This window comes from Penicillium subrubescens, assembly GCF_028828155.1.
Source record: "Penicillium subrubescens strain IBT 31985 chromosome Unknown utg000001l_segment0_segment0, whole genome shotgun sequence".
NCBI classification, from domain to species: domain Eukaryota; kingdom Fungi; phylum Ascomycota; class Eurotiomycetes; order Eurotiales; family Aspergillaceae; genus Penicillium; species Penicillium subrubescens.
Genome location: NW_026643151.1, coordinates 3,685,284 through 3,704,963, shown reverse-complemented (window position 1 = coordinate 3,704,963; position 19,680 = coordinate 3,685,284). Strand labels below are relative to the sequence as shown.

Here is a 19,680-nt window from a genome sequence, read left to right as displayed (position 1 = left end):
ATGTACATATATATCCATGTACTACTACTACAGGCACTAGTGGACTGTATTCCGACAACCGAGCGGTGGCTGGCTACAGGTACTTCTTGTATCTCGAGGTCCATGTTTCGAATGCATATCCCTTCCGTGCTCTCATGGGCTGGAGATAGGACATGGTCCCAAGGCAAACCCCGTGGCCCCCTTCCTATTCCATCTGGAAATCACACCGCCACTCTCCCCAAGAGTTAGACCCAGTCATAGCGTTCCAAGTCTCGATGCCTCGATTGGAGATGATTATCAATTTGAATTCTCAAGCCCCTTATGTGGGGAAGCTGCCACGTGGGAGGCCGGGATGTTCTTGCATCCCCTAGACCTCATGAGGAAGAGATCAAAACACAAACGTCCCAAGCCACCGGGCCCTGATCCTGAGCAGACCAGAACCCCGTATTGGCAATGCCATGTGGCTTGCACGATAGCCAACCCCGATCTGAGTAAGCCTAACTCGACTAGCAGGGATTCGAGTCCTGAAAGGGACTTAAAGGGGGGCCTTATCAACCTTAGAGGAAAGGAGCTCGTGAATGAGGAGTCAGGTGCTGCGCTTGAGCCTCATTGTTGTTTTGACTCTGAGCCGATCCTGTCTATATTGGGAAGTAGTCTCGAGAAGGGGTAAGCAGGGGAACGAGAACCTCTCGAGCCAGCCTGGTGTTGGATTTAACGTATCAAGTTACATTGCTAATTAGTTATCGAAACGTTTCCGTTCAAGCGGGCTCTTAGGATGCCCCTGAGAAGGGTGATATGCGCCAGACTGCCGAGCTAATCGCGGCAATGGATAAGACTACCACTAGCGACCGCTCCAAAAGCCGAGGGTCAAGTTCGGGCAAAGGGGGATTTGAATTGATTTGAATGGTTCCTGATCCGTTGTGCAACGGTCCAAAGGCAAGCTCACGGCATGATGGGGTTCTGTAGATCGACAGTACAGTACTCCGTATACATATCTGCTTTAATGAGGCCTGATATTAATGGTGGTTACTGGTCGGGAGGGCGGCCCAGTTAACTTTCTTTTTAAACTTCCCTTAACTTACGGACGAACGAGTTACCATACAATCCAGCGTTTCTCCAAATTGGAGATGCGGTTGTATTACTCCAACGAACAGTTGTATTGTAACAGTTGGATTCGACCCCATTACCGATAATTACCCAATACGTGTTAAATACCAACGATGACCCCCCGACCGAAAGCAGAGATGGCGTGACGAGAAGCAGAATCGATCACGTCATAGACTCAGTCCCGACTCTTCTACGAAGTACGAAGTAGCAATGAGTGAATACTGTGAATGCTACTCTGAAGCAGCAAATGTCTCCCACTATGAACGTGTCTAGCCATGCCCGTAACCTCTGCCCGTCAACATCCGCGAAAACGAAACTACCCCCTTTTCCATCACGCAAAACAAAAATCTTTGATCAGCTCTGAACCATCGTCGCCCAAAGCTTGACACTATTTTGTAACACTGGTCGGCCAGCACTCCTGAATCAGTCAAGCCCGGCCGAAAGCTCGGCCACTCGTTAGGTTCGCGTCTGCACGGCGAAGTCCGCGTGGCGAAACATGGCGCTAGAATCCTTCTAGAAGGATTCTAGAAGCCACTCAGAGTCCACGCTAGTGACTTATCCAGCTCGTGTTTCATGCCGCCCCATGGTTCTGCTCGCTTCACGAGTACCAAAAGGGTGAATGCGCCAGCCTCTTGCTGACTCTGCTTTTCTCTTTGTTCTGCTCGGTAGTCGGGCGAGACTGTTTCAGGGGCGAGAAGGTTGTGGCTGCTTGTAGGGCGGCTGACAAGGCAACCGTTGGTTCGGTCAACGTTCGGTGTGGCTTGCGTTGGACTATGATTGATGATTGACACGTAGTACAAGGTCGGTATCAGACAATAGGATTGGAGGAATGGACCACACGCGTACAAATATTTTGGACGAGTAAGGAATTGTGGAAATTAAAATCATTTCTTATTCATAATACACATCGGCTATGTTCCAGCATGATTTCATATGATGGGTTATCGAATTATTCAGGCCTTTTCGCCGTCGGTTCCTGACGCTAATGTTTGAGTTTGCATTCAAGGTTGGCTTGGCAGGCCTATTTGAGCAGTTTAGGTACCTTCATGTACTATCATCATACCATGTCATTGTTATCATTGTTACAACATCCTCCGAATCAGTAAAACGGCGAGTTACTGCATTCAGACAGACGCAGCACGGCTTGACTAACTGATTACTATGTATACTAGCCTTCGCAAGCTAGTGGAGACTACGCGCCCTTCGGAGAAAAAAAACGGAGATGCAAGATATGACCTTCCTTGACACCGACAAGAGAATTGGACCACAGTAGTAGATGTAATTGTTTGGTTCCCACCGGAGAAGGCGCTGGCAACTCCGATGATGCCATTTTTCGTCTCCGCTATATTTTATTCTTTCCTTCTACCAGACTACCACGAAACGACCGGCGATAATTCCATTATTATTGTTGACTAGTGATCCTGAACCACGTTTCTCACAAAAGACTGATTTGTTGACGAGCATGAGTTAGCCGGCGACTCCACAGCGGCACCTTCGTTCATACGATGAACTATCGTGTTAAAGTTTATAAATCATAATTACCTACACACGGCTGAGGGGGACCACAACGGGAAGAAAAAGACTTTCGGACCACGTGGCAGATGATCTGCGCCCCAAAAATCAGATGTGACAAAATACGGAGGAGCACGGAAGATAGAAAATAATCTACAGTTTTAGTTAGCACCGACGTTCCCCGAAGTAGATGATGCCTTTTTGTGGACATTCGGGTTTACGGCCTAAATTCCGCTTGTTGGGCGCTGTCTAGGTACAATTGTACTTCCTGCGACATGGGGGCACGGAGGTGGATAGAATGCATATTTAAAATTGGTCGCACAGAGAAGGAGCTTACCATCCCTGTAACTAGTACTTAGCAGTGCTCGTCGGAGATGGCAGTGATAAATCCAGCGCCTACAATATGACTTGCAGCCACGGCAGTGGATTTCTCGGGTATCCATGTGGCATGAGAGAGATACTAATCCTTCCAGCGCATTAGTGCTTCCTCGGCTCTAGTATTCTGTGCTGGCTACATCGTCATCTATGTATCTGTCGGACCACCACTGGTGATCAATTTTTGGTTTAGGTCGCTGCATGCTAGCTGTAGTGCTTTCCGTCTTCCCTCTTCTTCCGGTCTAAAGGAAGTGATTGGGCAATGGCTCTCGACCCGGTGTTTCGTAGCTGCAGCATTTGCAGACTGACGGCCCTAGCGACAGGCCCAACAAATTTCTGGTCTCTTCTTAGGGGGCCACGATAACGGCCGCGATCGGAGGGAGCATATGGCCTGTCACACCCGATAACATTGAAGATGAGGGAGGGGCTGCTGCTGTGTAATCATCTATCGATCATGGCGGTGTACCACGTAGAGATGACAACTACGGAGTACTAACTGCAAATATCATACGTTCAAGCATACGGGGGATTTGCCTCCGCAAGTATGTATTTTATTGTCATAAGACCCAGCTCTTCGCTTCCAGCCAGATATGTCGCGTACGCTTCCGGTAATTTTAGATCTTTGAACCAAGGCACTTCGATTCTGCAGATTAACACCAAGCGGAAATGAAATGCTTGGCATTTTTACTTGAATATGGGAACGCTTTGAATGAAATTAAGGTGTTTATTGTTCCATTGTCATGTCAAGGTTAATCTTAACGAAGCACATGCATAAAATGACTGCATGCTATCTGTGGCTATTTCATGTTAGTTCACTAAACTTGCCTCGCTTCGAGACCTGATCGACTCGCTGATGCCTGCAGATCCACAAGAGCGGAGATAGCAGGAGTTAAACGGGCCATAGTGATCGTCGCGACACGCTGTCTCGGTCACCGATAGACTGGTCGGAGCTATTCCAGCTGGTCGCTCGCAACATAAGTAAAAGCCGAACACTAAAGAACACGAATGATCTAGATAGCATTGCTTATTCACCCTTGCAGCTCTAATTCGAAGACCGGTCATTCGGATATAGGATAATTCTCCGAGTCTCACATAGGCCCCTCCACCCCCAACAGCCCCGTAAACCGGTCTTCATTCCGCTCAATTGTGGGGGATGTGTGCCCATCCCGTCTGTGTTGACAAACTACCTGACCGGGGAGAAGAAAGCAAGTCGATCACTACTAGCATCAGACCAACCATCAACCGTCGACCACCTACAGGTAACAAGTATCCTGAAAACACTGTCTTGCAGTGACCAGAAGGACTTTTTCCGGCCGCGAGAGGTACGAGAACGAAACACTAAACGTTCTCATCTGCAACGGCAGAAGCGGGGTGACGAGCTAATCAGCTGGTGCCGCTAGAGCCGGCGGCGATCGAAACCGGTGACCGCCGTCTTGTTCTTCAGGAATTTGAATTTGATTCTGATTCTGATTATGGAATAGAAGCTATTGTGTCTGGCAGCTCAATGCAGAGTAACAATTATCCTAGTCAACACATGTTCCGCTTACCTGACCATGACGATGCTGTGCTCCGTCCGTTTCTCCCCGGGGCTGGATACACTGCAGAATAGGGCCTTGGCATGTTAGGCTCTGAAGGTACAGAACATCTCTCTTCCATACCAGCTCTCTAGCTTCCAAGCTAATGCAAGTTACCACGAGACAAGCAGAGCGAGATAGATCGCCGGATTATTCGTGGTCTATGAGATCCCATTTAGCCGTCCACGTACTCTATACATTAGAGTTTCTCGGAAGCCTGCGGCATTGATCATAATTCTTATGCCGTCGAATACAACTAAAATTGACTGATTGGCGGGTCATATTCTGGGGTATTGAAGGTATCTTGATCTGTGATTTACATGTGCATTGTTGTTATTGTAGTTGTTGATTCAATCCTCGATATGCATGGCCACTCCCGCCCCTGATGCCTAATCGAAAGGATTCTAAAAAGCAATCTCAACCATGTTTTCCCGGTCCCTTTAGTTGCGGAGTTTACGGCGATGGTCCGGTCCAGTTGTCAAGGGCTAGAACATGGTCTTTCTAGTATAGTTAGGATCAAGGTTTTCTACAACGCAGACTAGCTATACTATCTACGGCCTTCCATGTCAAGTACCCCTAGGATTGCCTTGAATCTGAAATTATCAACTCGTTTACTATTCAAAGCCATCCCGCCACCGGGCTGGGAGTTGACGGGAGCCGGAGTATGGATCTTCAGGCAGTATGTCCCTCGGTTGGATGGATTTACAACATTCGGGCTAGGCACCAGACATCCTAGAGGTCCGGATGCATGAGTATTCGCCACCGGAGGGTAGTTGCTTCATAAAAGGCAGCTAGGTTTCTATACCATGCGCAGCCGTGCAGAAATGTGGAGTTGCCGCGTTGTCTGCAGGTAGACAAGAGTAGTTACATTGTAGCCAATTTCTCTATACTCTGCCTTCGACATAGCCCCCCCTCCAACCCGAAGCTACTCTATTCAGTATAGTGGATAGCGTAATGCGACTGCCCGGGCTCCGTTTCCCTTCACGGAAGCACACTAAACACTGCCCCCACCCCCAAAACAATGACCTCAGGAAACATCACCCGCCCCACGGGCCACCCTAAGTTGCACTAGGTTGTTAGATGCATGTTACTTTGACGTTCGAGCACTAATCACTGTATGAGCCTGTGGCAAGACGGTAAGAAGGGAAAAGAGAATAACTTATGACTACGACATCAGACGATCTTGTCTGAACAAGCCGTAATTTGGTCTCTTTCCAGACACCAGTATTGTAGCATACCCTATCTACAGTACTTTGACTAGCCTCAAAAGTACTACGTACCACCCCACCACTCAAACCGAATCCCCATGAGCCATATTGCATAATTCGCATGGTACTCCAGCCATCGGGGTCCTGCATGCAGCGTAATATGCTCATACTGCTTGTTGCCATTACTCCCGCCTCCAGCCCATCAACCCACGAGATACCTCAAGGATAATAACACAATTTATTATTGTAAAGACCAAGTAATTCCTATGCAACTCTGCTCCCTCGCAGCAGCAGAGAACCCCCTGTGCATCAGCTCAGCCTCCCCACTTCCCATTTCGGGATAATAATAGGAGAAGCTACGACATGTCACTTTTGACACATGGTCTGGGCAGCACGCATGCATGTCGCGTGCACCCAGACCAATCAATAACATGGGTTATGCTGTGGCAAGGGGGTGTAGAGCATGTGTGTACTGTAAGGGTTCTGGGTACAGCTGTCGGTAAGTAGTCTTTTGGCTTTCCTTTTTTTTTGCTTTTTGTTGAGAATGCTGCATGGAAGACCCTGGCGGGTTTGGAAAGACGACTGCTTGCTTGGCCGTATATCACTTCCGGTGAGAAGGGGCAAGTATGGGGATGCTGGGAATTTTTGGATGGCTAGGATTTTCGTTTGATCTGTTTCTAGGTTTGGCTTTGCTGAATTTTGGAAACACATTTTGTCTTAGACTAGACTTGGAGTGTACATTACATGGTTTCTAGAAATAATCTCATGTTTGCTTCGTTGATATGTTTTTGTGAGGTTGTGGCACAGGATCGCGATGACCACGGCAACACCAAAAATGGACATGAGCATTCTAAATTATTCATTTCCCTCCTCGCCTTGCTTTGCCACCAGATACCAGACCATTCCCACCCACACTAACGGCAAGTTGCATAAGAGGCAAGACATCACTCGATCGACTCGATAGTGTCGTCATCAAAGCCGATCCTTGTAACAGTCATTCTTGACTAATAGCTCATCTCACAGCAAAGGATTGCCATTGTTGCCTCTTGACACAGTAAACAATGATAATCTGAGTTAAGCGTGCTGTGTTCATAGCTTAAACGAGGGCGGGGGAAGATGGCGTTCGGGAGTGTGAGTGGCTGCCACGCTTTTGTGACATATCATAGCGGGATCAGATCGGGATGAAACTTAAGCTAAACTTGATGGGATCCATGTTAGACTTGTGTTTAGTCCTCTTGGTCGTTGAACTAGTTAGAGTTAGGCTGATACCGGGGCTGTTTGTCTGTTTGTTTAGGCTGGATATACCATCATGAAGCGATTGGTGGGTCACTATACCGTTGTGGAAGCGAATGTTACATCAGAAAGAATCTTGGAAGACCTAGTATATGCTTTAACACCGACGACTCTATTCAAATGGTATCAAGAAGTTGAGATGAGGCCCGCTGCTCGCAGGTGGAATGATTATATCTCTCTAGCATGCAACATGCAGATACCAAACCCAACAGAACCAAGAAGAATAATGCACAGGGTAAAATGCAACCATAACCAATGCAAAACAGAACAGCACATTTTCACTCCCTCCACCACTGTCCCAAAGAACTCCCCGTACCAGCCATCTCAACAACCTCCTCAAAGCTAATCTCCACACGGAACATCTGTCCATCTGCAGTGCCATTGCCACTACCAACAGGCGTAACAAGGCCCCAAGTAACCAGCTTCTCCCAGGACTCCCTCGCCACGTCTCGACCCCAGACACGGCCAGGTGTAGCTGCCGCACCGGAGATCGACGCAGAAGTCTTTGCAGAGGTGAGTAGGCGTACGTACTCTGCGTACGCAGCGGGGAAGGAGAGGGCTAATGGAGCAATGCCAGCGTGGGCGCCGTCGTTGCTTGGGTCGAAGAGGGCAGCAAGGCGGGTGGCTGCTAGAAGGAGAGCGAGAGGGAGAGATGAGGGACTGAAGGATGCGGTCATGGAAGTTGAAAAAGGAAGGGGTGCTGGATCTGGGCAGGTGAGGGATTGCGAGGCGAAGCTTTTGGGTGTTGGGATTTGGAAGGTTGGCTTGTCGGCGGCTTGTGAGCTGAGGTGGAACTCGCTGATGGGGAGGAGAGCGCTCGTGAGGAATTCCTTTACGGATTTGGTTTGGTGGTAGATCTTCTTTAGGTGGAATTGGAAGTCCTTGTCGTTGCAAAGATTCTGGAGGAGGAACGAGTTACTTGACTAGCCTTTGGTAACGGATTAATCATTCATGCTTACCTGCAAGTATTCCTTCCATCCCTCGAGAAGCTTTTCCCAACCAGCGGTTTTTGTAATAGCATTCTCAGATCCAAGTCCCGCAGCAAGCTCCTCGACTTCATTTTCATCGAGATCCAAACTTGCCAGACAAATCTCCGAGAAAGTCTCGTATGTCTTGGGAAGCGGAATGTAGACATATCTATGACTGAAACGACTCTTGACACGCTTCTCCAGCATCTCAGTTACATCAACCTTGGTAGTGAGCCCGATGACAGCAATAGGCGCCTTTCGGGCTTGGGCGATATCAAACAGATTATACAGCAGAGTCTGTCGAGGATGCGTCACAAACAGATCAAACTCATCCAAAAGGATCACAACGGACTTGGCTGCGGTCACATTGTCCCCATTTCCGGCACCAAAGAGCTCTTCCGGATGTGATAACAGGGCCAGCAAGGTAGCCATAGTGTCGGCATAGGAGCTGACCTTTGCGGCGTCGTCTTCAGTGTGGGTCTCACGACCGAGCTGACGCCACATCTCTCGAAGAGCAAGACGGTCATCAGTGTGGAGGAAACCGTTCAGCCTCACTACGTGGAAGTCATTGCCGTGTTCCTTTGCGAGAGACAAGATGATCGTTTCCACGATCGCTGTCTTGCCAGATCCGCGTGCCCCGAGGAGAAGCATTGAGTTACCTTCGCCAACGGTGACAGTTTGCTCAATCAAGTGATTAACCTTTGTATACTCGCTTTCAAGCCCCTTGAGCGGGATTTGCCGTTTACCGGATAGCTTCTCGAGCAGTGCAGTCGTCAAAACACGGACTTCATCTTGCAGCCCAGACTGGCAGAGTGCTTGGAGCTTCTCTGCATAATTCGGGAGAGGCTCGGCTGTTTCCACAGCCTCTTGCGATTCCTCGTTGGTTTGGAGGCCTTGTTGCAGCTGCATTGCAACTAGGTCATCGAGGCCATCATTGTATCCCTCTAACGGGGAGGTCTCCCTATCACCTTCTCCGGCGGTATTCCCATTGGCGCCATTTGACCTAGGCTTGGCCGTACTCCTTCGGGACCTTGTCCTAGAAATTGTCCCAGTCGGCTTCGGAGACTGCTCATCCTCCATCTCCACATCCTCCACAGACTCTTGTCTCGGCTTTCGCGCGCTCCTCGTCCCTCGAGCACTTCGAGGTGTAGCAGCTGTCTTCCGCGTCGAGGACGGTGTCGGGGAGTCTTCGAGTCTCTGCGGTGCTTTACGCTGCCGTCTACTTGTCCGTGTACTCCTTGGTGTCTCGACATCTTCTTCCAAGCCGCCCGGCACGTTGCTCTTTCTAGCACGAGTGGACTGGCGTCGCGAGGCTTGTCGCCGGGGGCCGCGATAGTCCTGATCTTCGTCGGAGTCTGCCTCGGGCTCGGGGGATGACAGGGCCGAATTGACAACATCATCACTCTCCATGGTGATGTCTCCATCATCGTCATGCGCAGGTTTCTCGGAGACCCTCCTCCGCTTCGAGGCTCGGGGGTCGTTCATGGCTGGGCGTTGATCGGTCGTGCAGAGGTATTATCGGAGGATATAGTGAAAGGCAAAGGGCAAGAGGACTGTATGATAGGATCGGGGAGGTCTTCCGTATTTGCGACCGTTGCTCCGTTGAGTAGCGATTGGCGAACTCGTTAATTAGTGGTGTGCACCCAAGCTTGCGGCACCGGGCAGGGAGTGCTAATGGACGAAACACTCTGCGTTGCTTTTGAATTGGTGCAATGCGAATTTGGCGGTAGGACTATACAGCCTAGCAACAGAGTCCTTCTTCCTTGTACACCGCAGGGTTGCGACTTCAAGTGACAGGTTCAATCGCAGAATTGACAAGATTTGTTGGTGGTTTGGCACCAAATCGAGCATCTCCGGTTTTCGCGCCTCAGGCCACCATGCGTGACGCGAAGTCAGGTGCGCAAGGGGACACCAACAACCACCCTCGTTACATATTTGATAGAAGGGTCTTTGAAGTGAAATTCATGGTGATATTCAGGAGTTTGAAAATCAATTAACTTTTGCACTTTCGTTGCAAAAATGTGTTACGGTGTCGGCTCTAAACATGGCCACCGAAGCATTTCACCATACAATCGAGATAGAAAGAAATCTATACAAAAAGTCCAGGCTAGGGACGATCCTCTCATCAGAGCGGCATGTAAAAGCGGGCTTCGTCGATTCAATTAGGCCGAATGTCCAACCAGAAAGAAAGAAAGCCAGCCACGTCGGATCCGTATCTATCGGCTCCCCTCAGCCGAGGTTCAAGTCGACCCGACCTGGTGTGATGTGCCTGTGGGGAAGAGCTGCCAGCAACTTTCTGGAGAGTCACGACTTTCCCAAGTAAAGCCTCTGTGACATCCATATACCCTTCTTTTCGAACCTCAAGTCTTTCACAGCGTTCTTCTTCACACATACACACAATGTCGGACGAAGGAATCAGGCCGCCAGCGCGGAAGCTGGACGAGTTCGAGGAGCTCGTCTACGAGTATACGAATCGCATGGGCTTGGGCAACGAAGAGGTCCGTTGATAACTGCGCAGACCCTCAAGAGCAAGCGCACTCTTTCGCATCTCCCCTCGGATCTCAAGAAAACATCTGTGAGAACATGCAAGCTAACATCCTCCAGCACTGGGACGTCAACGCCCGGGACTGCAACCTCCGCTTCGAGTCTGCGACCCGCGGTCCCCCAGCCAAAGTCTCCTTCCTCCTCAACATCACCCCAGCACTGAGCAACTACATGGGAAATCTGCACGGCGGATGTGCGGCGACACTCATCGACGTCCTATCAACCACCATTCTTCTGGGCATTTCCGAGCCAGGCAAATTCTCATTTGGTGGTGTTAGCCGCAACCTCAAGGTGACGTATCTACGCCCTGTGCCGACGGGGATAGAGGCGCGCGTTGTATGTGAGGTTATCCATGTCGGTAAGCGGCTTGCGCTGCTAAGGGCGGAGATTCAAAAGGCGGATACTGGGGATGTATGTGTGGTTGGAGAACATGAGAAGGCGAATACGGATCCTGAAGTGAACCAGAGGATTTAGAGGTGTGGAGTGCCGAAGGGGGATAGATGCTGACATTATGTAGAAGGTATTGATAAGGAGGAGTATGTTGCGTTCATGGACTACAGCTGTATATAGAGATTACGGTCTATTTGCTCCTTTTTACCGTAGCCCCGATTTCTTTCCATGTACAATGTATTTGTTGGTAGTACGAATTGAATGATAGAGACAGGTATTGTGCGCTAGCTACAGCCTCTCGGTGTGATCGGAAAAAGAGCATATTGTGGGAAAGAGAAGAACAACAGAGAGCATCAAACATGTCCAAGAGAAATATAATCAGTCCAGCATCTAAGAAATGATACGTAGATCATCCCGTAGCATCTACTCCCTTTTCATCTACTCCTGAGCAAGCGACTGACCCTCCCGCAGACCCTCAACCTTCAGCTCCTCACCGGCGGCACGCTGGTACAGATCCCGAATGTCGTCTGAAAAGGTATTTGGTTAGCATACGAAGACCATGTAACGTAGGGAAGTCAGAAGACGTACAGGTGGTGGTCTCAAAGTGCGATGTGGAGTCGTAACTCTTGGAAATAAAGACATTGTCCTTCTCGCCGCTCTCCAGAGGCTCGTAAATGGGGATGGGAGGACCCATGAACTTCTCTTCGATGGCACCCAGGCGCTCAAAGCCAGGCTCGAGCTCCAGGTGGGGGTTGGCATCGTTCTCGGCAATTGTCGAGACGATGGCAATGTAGTAGCCCTTGGGGCAGACGTTGTGTGCAGAGGAGACCATGGCAATGTAGATATCTAACAAACATATAAGCGGTCGTTCAATCATTGGACTGACATGTCACTTACCGTGCTTGCGTCCAATCTGGGACTGGGGAATGATCAGCTGCAGCGAGTCACTGCCATCGGTCTTGTCGATGGGGTGCTTCAGGATACAGATGGCCTTGAGCAGGTAGCCGGTGACCTTGACCTTGTTGGGGAAGTAGGAAGGATCGGCGATAATCTTCTTGGTCTTGGTCTCGAACTTCATGGCCGCGGCCTGGTCATCACGATCCTTCATGGTGGCCTTGATACCGGAGACCTTGCCACTTTCGTCATACAGAACCTCATCGATGTCGGTGTTCAGCATGTAGGTACCACCGTAGATGGCAGAGAGACGAGCAAAGCCCTGGGGGAGCTCGCCCAGACCGTACAGAGGATAGATGTAAGGCGACTTGCCGTAGCGGGCCATGGAGTTGACGTAGAGGCGGATACGGTCGATAGTCTCGATGGCGGCGCCGGGCTTGTTGATGTACTCGTCCGAGGGGTAGAGGGCCATGGAGTGACCAACGAAATCACGGGTGTTATCCTCAAGGCCGAACTTGTCATACACCTCCTTCATGGTGCAGCTACCGATGTTGAGACCTAGTCCATGTTAGCCATCATTATCCTCACAAGTTCGCGGCTGGATATCGACGCACCCTGGTGAGACGCAGGGTTCTCCTTGTTGAATTCACCGACCCACTCCAGGAACTTCTTCGCACGGCGCTTTTCGAACAGACCCATCAGAGACGAGCGCAGAGCCTCGCCAGCGTCCGAAGGGACCTTGGCCACGGTCGCCTTGGCAGCCTTGCCTTGCTGCACATAGCTGCCCGCAATCTGCTTGAACTCAAGGTATCTCGTCACATCGGTAGAGACCAAAATGTTTGTCAACTCGCCGTTGGCCATCAGCAGCTTGGGAACCAAGTCGATGTTCCAGTCGTTGACTCGGCCATACTTCTTCCAGGGTTCCTCGCCAGCGGGGACGTTGCCGTACTTCTTGAAGAGCTGCAGAAGAGGTCAGCAGAGGGAAATACCACGATATCAAGTCGGCATACAGTCTCAATGTTGACGGAGGCAGCCTCTCTAAGCCGATTGTTAGCTGGTTTGGTACGTGGCGCTGGTGGGGAGCTCCATTGTCAACTCACCCTCCGTAGTGGTCATTGCGATCGATGTGCAGGACCTTGTTGCCCTTGACACTGAGAACACTATAGCAGAGAAGGAAAATCAGCATCCGGCCATTGCCATTGTATGTTTTCGGACTGTAGAGTGATACTTACCCAGACAGCACGCACTCGGTCAAGCCTGCGAGAGGAGGAGGTCAATCATGGGCGGGCAAGAATGGCGGGGTAGGCCAACCACTTACCAGTGCCGAGGACGACGACATCATACTCGGGCGCAATCTCATCCATGGTGGATACAAAAGGTAGACGGGGAAATACAGGTGATAGTAAAGAGGAAGGGGATATGCCAGAGGCAAAAGTGGAAGTGAGAAGGAAGGTTCTCCTGGTAGCTTGTCCCCGCGGATCCACGAAGCGGTAAGAAGAGAGACTATTTGACGGGGCCCGCCACTAGTGAGTTACCTCAGTGACCATTCCTTAATCTAGAGCTGCCCATAACGAGTATAAGGAGGGAAATGGTTGCCCCTATTCTTGCAATCAACAGATAAAAGTAGCAAAATTGGCATAATCCCTATTTATTGAATCTCTCGGGACGCAGCTCTGGCCCTGGATGAAGCAACTGCTCCTGGTCAGTGACCTTTCTGCCATCCACTCCGTCGAATATCTTCTTCGCCGTCTCAGAATATTCTAATTCAACATATCTTTCCAAGAATTCTAGCTTTTGTAATCTCCCCCGGGGTCATTTGCTGATAATCTACGACCTCACCGCTCGAGCTAAAACTGCGGTACACTCCATCATTAGCAAGGTGGGTGATGCCTTGGAGCGATGGTGAGTGCTTGAGGGGTGGCCAGGTCTTCGATGCCTCGTCGTCTTTCTTTTACGGTGTTAGCCACACATAGATGCAATCTGTGAGAAGTAGCCTTTACTATGCAAGACATGATTTGAGTGGTCTGCTTGTGTGATATGATGAAACTCTTGATTTGTATTGTATACAAGAGAGTCGAGTCGAAAGAGGGTACAGGCTGCTTTGGGAGGGGTGATGAGAGAAGCTGACTGATACTTATACCCCTTTCCAGCCTCTGAAAGCGCTTGGATACATTACTGTAATCACATTATTCGGTTGCTTGTTGTACTCCATAAAATAGGGGCATGAGGTGGATATCCCAAGCAAATGATATTCGATAATTTACACGCAACAAAGCTGATAAGGAAAAACAATCAAAGAACCTAATGCTACAATATATGTGCTAATGACCTTCTCCCAACCCGATTTGGCTTGGGCTGCCTCGGTCACAGCTTGGTCTCCTTCACAGCATCCTCCTTGAAGGGGTCCTCAGCGGGAGTCACCTCATCCAGAGTGGCCTCCTCCATGGTGTCCTGATCCTGTGGGCGGTATCCCTTGTTGTATAGGCGATTGGCTTCTTCCCAGGCGTAGAAGCGCTCACGGAGGACGTGCTTGATAGTCTTCTGGGTGACAACGATCTGAGAGAGGTACAATTGTTAGCAGATGGTTCAATGGAGAAGAATTGTCCAGGGAATATGGAGCGAGCTGGTGATCTCCGCCACTGGCCAAGAACCTGGATGCTGCTAGGGTTGCAGGACACCAAAAAGAGTATAGACATTGGACTTACCGCATCATCGCGCTGGTTGGACTCGTGGTCACCAAATCCAGCCTTCAGTCGTGACCGCTCCATGTTTGAGGTAGCAATGCGGTTGCGCTCCTTGACGCACACCCACCACAGCTTGTGAAGGTCTTCCCAGCTCTTGTTGCGCAGCTCTTGCACTGACCACGGCCGTCCTATTGAGAGGCAATGAGCGCTATTCGAATCGTATAGGAGTATATAAATGAACAATAGTTGCCCGTTACTTACCAAAGGCGGCATCGTACTCCGTGGTACTCAATGCCTCGTGTGAGGGTGGGAAGAAGCCCCAGAGGCCATGGTTGGGTGTCGGAGCCCGCGCCTTCATCTGGTCGGGCAACACGGGCTTGGGCAATGGGTATTTTGAGGCGCTCAAATTGAATCGTGTTCCAGTCCGGTGAATCGCAGAGACACCGCGGGTTCTGTTCATGTCGCGTCCACGGCCAGCGGCGACGGCGGGAGTCGTAGAGAAGCTCGAGGTCTGCACGGAGTACCGGGTCATCGAGAAATGGAGGGAGGGCGCCAGATAGGGAGGAGGCAATTCGGCCATTGCCATGCCTCCCTGTTGTGCCAAACGAGCGATTGCTGGCCGATGCATTGTGGATGTGTCGGTACAGGAAGTCGTCCAATCGTCCAGTCGTCGGGAAATGCTGTTTGCTATTTGGGGCTTTTTTTCGGGGCTCCTAGGCGGCTGGTCACGTGCACGCGCCTCGCGGCAAGTCGACGTTGCCCGCTTTCTCCAAAGTCTGGTGGCTCGTTCAACCAAAGACTTGCCCTGTACTCTTTCTGGCCTCAGAGATTTGATTTAATTTTATTCACCGAGCCTTGTTTACACACAAACAAAGTATCTGGAGTGGTCTCGCAACACTTCAAAATTGGTCTGTGCTTCCCCCCAAGCATCCGCGCGTCTAATCACCCAATCGATCCCACTCCACCTCCAGGCGGAGCAGTGCCGCATCAAGTGCGTTCGAGAAGGACTTGGTCGACTGCTATTTCTCCACACATTCCCTTGTGTTGTGAACTCCGACTGATTTTTGTCTCCGACTGGTCTCAGAGGCTCTCTCAAGTGACTTCACCTAAATCGTTACCACGAACATTAAGTATGAATCGGCCAGGTGTGTTATTTCTTCCTTGTTCATCCGAAGCGCCCATCCCACTTGCCCTCACCTCCAGAGAATGCCGGTGGCTATACCCAGCAGTCTTTCTTTGTTCGGAGCAACTCTGAAGAATGCGGTTGCATCCTTCAGAATCTAAAGACGGAGGAGCTTCATGCTGCAACGGTAGATAGGGTGCAGATAATTCCTGCATTTGCGCCCATTTGCGACCGAGACATATTGGGAGGGCCAGCGACACATTCTTGAGTTGAACCGAAGGACGGGTGCTTTGACTTGAGACAGCGAAGATCATGCTGACTCCTTGTGTTCTCTGTACCAGGACCAGGGCCGCAGCCGCTACGAGGCATGCCCGGATTCCCCGCGCAGCAACAATCACAAGCTCGAAATGCGACATTGGCCACAGCACGATTGCCTAACGGAAAACTCGGTATGATCTATTCACCCCTAGGCCCCTCCGAGGGGCATATGATATAACCAAGATCGCGGGCGGGTGCTGATCATTGTGGGTGGGCTATCATCTAGGTGGCGCAGCTAATTGGAACTTCAATCTCCCCGGAACATCCACTCTCCAAAGCAACCAGCAACGCACCATGGGCACAATGGGCAGCTTCGCGCAGAGTCTAGGTGGTTCTCAACCAGTAACGGCTCTAGATCTTTCGTAAGTCGTTGTCATTTTAGGCTCGGACTCGTTACTGCATGCGCTTTGCCGTCGACCGAGATCGTTCAAGGTTCATAAAGCTCGCGAGGACTGACAGTTGTGGCACTTCATAGTGAATTCCCCTCCCTTTCCGGCGCATCGCAACAATCACAATCCCAGAACCCTGTATGGGCCAACGCGAGTCAACGAGCTGCGCAACATACACCCGTCCAGAGACAACAGCACCCTCCGACGTCGCAACCCCCTTCACGAGCTTCACAGACTCAACAGCTTCCCGTGCAGCAACCTTCCCAGCCTCCCCACGATGACATGTTCCCTTCCGGTGCCCAGTTTGCGAACCGCCTGGACGATTTCAGGAACGGAGGACAAGGGATCAGTAGTCAGATCGGGGCTGGAAGCCAACCTCAAACAGGAAACATCGAAGAATTCCCACCTCTAGGACGCAATGTTGGAAACATTGGCAATGTTGCCGCCGAGCTGGCCCAAGAACGTCGGACTTCCTTGATGCAAGGTGCGGCCTTTGGCACTTACAATTCTGGTACGACCACCCACGCCCACCCTAGTGGTGTAGAGTATGGATTGAATAGTGACTTGAGTGGCTAACTATGATTGTTTAGGTATTGGAACATCACGGTCGCCGGTCAACCAAGGGCCTAATGGGGCGTTGGGGCAGGATAAAGAAGTAAGTAGTTTGACGATCGGGCTTGAGGCCCCGCACTCACCGACACTAACAACACAGGACCTGAACAACACCCTCATGTCGGGTCAGCGCAACTTCAGCGATCCGCAACAACAATTGCAACAGCGCCAACAGCAGGCAAATGAGGGTCAAGAAGCTTCTGCCGCTGCTCAAAGTGCGGAGCAACCGCCTCTCGCTCAGATGAGTGAGCTAGACCGGTTTGGACTCAGCGGGCTCCTACGCATGATTCACAGCGAAAGCCCCGACGTGGCCAGCCTTGCAGTCGGACAGGACCTGATGACGCTTGGTTTGGACTTGAATCAGCCCGAGTATGCGCTCTCGCCCTTTGCGTCTCTTCACAGTGAAATTTTCGCTAATCGTCCCATGTGCTAAAGGCCTCTTCACACTTCGTTCGCCTCGCCCTTTGTATCCTCCATGTCTGCCGTCCCCCTAGAACAGGATTTCTCCCTACCATCATGCTACAATGTCGCCAACATCCAGCCTCTCTCGTCAAGGATCCCTGGATTCAGCGACGAGACCCTCTTCTACATCTTCTACAGCATGCCGCGGGACATCATGCAGGAACTAGTGGCGGAGGAGTTGATGGGCCGCAAATGGCGTTACCACAAGCTTGAGCGATGCTGGTTGACCCGTGACGAGACATATCCCGGTCCTGTTGACGTGGAACGTGGCGTGAGTGAGCGTGGTGTGTACCTTCTATGGGATCACACTAGCTGGAAGAAGGTTCGGGTAAGTTTGCAGACCACGGGAAATACTTCGATCGGCTTTGTTTATTCCAGTTGCTAATCTATTCTCGAATTCTCTAGCGCGAATTTATCCTCCGATATGAAGATTTGGACAATCGGCTGGATAACCGCACTGTGAACCGCGCCGCAGTTGGGCAGGCGCATGCTTCATGATTTGATGTAGTGAAACTCGGTCGCTGTACTTGGAGATAGTAATTAAGTTGATCAGGAACGGCGTTTGGCATTTTAGTTTTCTGTAACGTTGCTCAAATGGGAGGCCGATAGTACAGTGTCGTTCGGGAAGTGGGCGTGTTGAATATCATCGGGGAATCTACATGGGGGTTACATGTGAACCATACGTCTTGCAAATCAATTGGTCTTGATAATCTTGCCAGCATTCTCATATTTCGTTATCTGTTTTCGCCGTAGACTCTCGTTGTTCGGTCCCATATCGAAATAAACTTGCGTAGAGTAACAGCCAGTGACAATTTAAAATCTAAACCAGCAAATAACTAAATACTTCGCACTCAATGCTGCCCTGATAGTGGTGATAATCTAACATGGCTTACGAGCCGTCGAGAGAATAGCAGTCCACTCCATGGGAATATCTCCCTCCTTTCCATAAGTGCTCACCAGGTACTTCTCCAGCGCCGGGCGGACCTTAGCCGTGTCTTCCTCACGCTGCTTCTCTGTCCAGAATACCTTGGATACCATCCCGAACATGAGCATGGTCATTTCCACAAAGTTCGGGACCTTGATCGACATGTTCGTGGTGACGGAGCGCACACTGATATCTTCGAAGCCGCGCTCCTGCAATTGAGATTGGATCCACGGCACAGAGTGCCATTTGCCAGTACCTAGGGCTTCGAGGAATTGGTGGGCTGTGGGGAAGGGCAGGTTCCCTGGGATTGTCTCGATGGCTTTTTGGGTGACGGATAACCAGCCAGCTTTCATTATATTAGCCTCTGCGTCATTATTGGGGTTCGGACAACTCACGCTCTATCCAGGTTGAGAGAGCAATGGTGCCTCCTGGCTGCAGGATCCGAGTGGTATCTATATGTATGGTCATAGTAAGTAGATGCACTTGGTTATTTCCCAGAAGATCTTTGGGAAGGTCATGCGTTTCACTAACCATCAAGAGCAGCTAACGAGTTAGGAAGTGCCATGAACACTGATCATGCAGAAAGTCATGTTAGACGTAAGACGAAAAAGGATATTATCTCAATTAGAGAATTCGAATATCTCTTACCAAAGGAAGCAATAACATGCGTAAAATGCGAGCTAGGAAGTCCAGAGTCCTGCGCATCCACCACCTTGACTTCAACATTCTGCCAATTCTCCTCTCCAATACGATGCTTGACATAGTCCAACATGCCTTGCGAGATATCTCCACAGGTCAACTTCAAGTTCTTTTTGACTTGATCATCCAGCTCCTGCTGCAGGATACTGGAGACAATACCAGTGCCGCAGGCATTGTCAAGCACCACCAGAGGCGTGTCAGGGTTGGCCTTGGAGTTGGCGACCAGACCACTTTGGTCGATGAGTCTTTTGGCGAACTGGCCCGTGATATGCTCGCCAGTTTTGTACTGGTTGACAAACTTGTCTTCCTTGAAGAAAGTCTCCCAGTCTCTTGCGTGGGATTCCATTGTAGATTGAGAAGCCATGGTGGGTTTAATTAACTGAGAAGAAAGTGCGTGTAGTCGACTTAGTGACATATATCTCTCACAAGTGGACTTGATTGAGAACCTGGTTGGACGAGGGAGGGATTTGAACATGAGTTGTGAGGGAGAATCGAGATTGAGAGCATGCTGAGAGCAGCCTTTTATAACTTTGTTTCATGGAATAGTACTCTATAGACTGGACTGATCACTTAGGTAGTTGGTTCGCTCGTATAAATTCAAAATGGGGAAAGGCTGCAGAAAGT

The 19,680-nt window shown here is 50.3% G+C and overlaps 6 protein-coding genes across 6 annotated transcripts; 2 read left to right on the top strand and 4 right to left on the bottom strand.

Annotated features, from left to right (window-relative positions):
- Positions 1 to 7,326: 7,326 nt before the first annotated feature.
- On the bottom strand, positions 7,327 to 9,603 carry N7473_001276 (origin recognition complex subunit 4; the record flags this gene model as incomplete). Its single annotated transcript, XM_057147216.1, has 2 exons — positions 8,008 to 9,603; positions 7,327 to 7,947 (listed from the first exon to the last, which is right to left on the bottom strand). The coding sequence occupies exons 1-2, from the start codon at positions 9,499 to 9,501 to the stop codon at positions 7,327 to 7,329; spliced, it is 2,115 nt and encodes a 704-aa protein (XP_057015102.1). The 5' UTR covers positions 9,502 to 9,603.
- An 812-nt stretch (positions 9,604 to 10,415) lies between these two features.
- Positions 10,416 to 11,034, top strand: N7473_001275 (PaaI family thioesterase; the record flags this gene model as incomplete). Its single annotated transcript, XM_057147215.1, has 2 exons — positions 10,416 to 10,514; positions 10,621 to 11,034. 2 exons carry the CDS (start codon positions 10,416 to 10,418, stop codon positions 11,032 to 11,034), a joined length of 513 nt encoding a protein of 170 aa, XP_057015101.1.
- Positions 11,035 to 11,388: 354 nt separating this feature from the next.
- N7473_001274 (secretory pathway gdp dissociation inhibitor) lies at positions 11,389 to 13,208 on the bottom strand (the record flags this gene model as incomplete). Its single annotated transcript, XM_057147214.1, has 8 exons — positions 11,389 to 11,477; positions 11,539 to 11,796; positions 11,848 to 12,402; positions 12,459 to 12,804; positions 12,855 to 12,882; positions 12,945 to 13,004; positions 13,077 to 13,101; positions 13,163 to 13,208. 8 exons carry the CDS (start codon positions 13,206 to 13,208, stop codon positions 11,389 to 11,391), a joined length of 1,407 nt encoding a protein of 468 aa, XP_057015100.1.
- Positions 13,209 to 14,208: 1,000 nt separating this feature from the next.
- On the bottom strand, positions 14,209 to 15,156 carry mrpl4 (mitochondrial 54S ribosomal protein uL29m; the record flags this gene model as incomplete). Its single annotated transcript, XM_057147213.1, has 3 exons — positions 14,209 to 14,400; positions 14,550 to 14,716; positions 14,790 to 15,156. 3 exons carry the CDS (start codon positions 15,154 to 15,156, stop codon positions 14,209 to 14,211), a joined length of 726 nt encoding a protein of 241 aa, XP_057015099.1.
- A 504-nt stretch (positions 15,157 to 15,660) lies between these two features.
- On the top strand, positions 15,661 to 17,930 carry N7473_001272 (NOT2/NOT3/NOT5 family protein; the record flags this gene model as incomplete). Its single annotated transcript, XM_057147212.1, has 8 exons — positions 15,661 to 15,673; positions 15,993 to 16,100; positions 16,196 to 16,331; positions 16,445 to 16,869; positions 16,949 to 17,013; positions 17,071 to 17,339; positions 17,406 to 17,760; positions 17,838 to 17,930. 8 exons carry the CDS (start codon positions 15,661 to 15,663, stop codon positions 17,928 to 17,930), a joined length of 1,464 nt encoding a protein of 487 aa, XP_057015098.1.
- A 195-nt stretch (positions 17,931 to 18,125) lies between these two features.
- On the bottom strand, positions 18,126 to 19,534 carry gtmA (gliotoxin thiomethyltransferase; the record flags this gene model as incomplete). Its single annotated transcript, XM_057147211.1, has 5 exons — positions 19,006 to 19,534; positions 18,889 to 18,927; positions 18,753 to 18,809; positions 18,326 to 18,703; positions 18,126 to 18,217 (listed from the first exon to the last, which is right to left on the bottom strand). The coding sequence occupies exons 1-5, from the start codon at positions 19,529 to 19,531 to the stop codon at positions 18,126 to 18,128; spliced, it is 1,092 nt and encodes a 363-aa protein (XP_057015097.1). The 5' UTR covers positions 19,532 to 19,534.
- Positions 19,535 to 19,680: the final 146 nt, after the last annotated feature.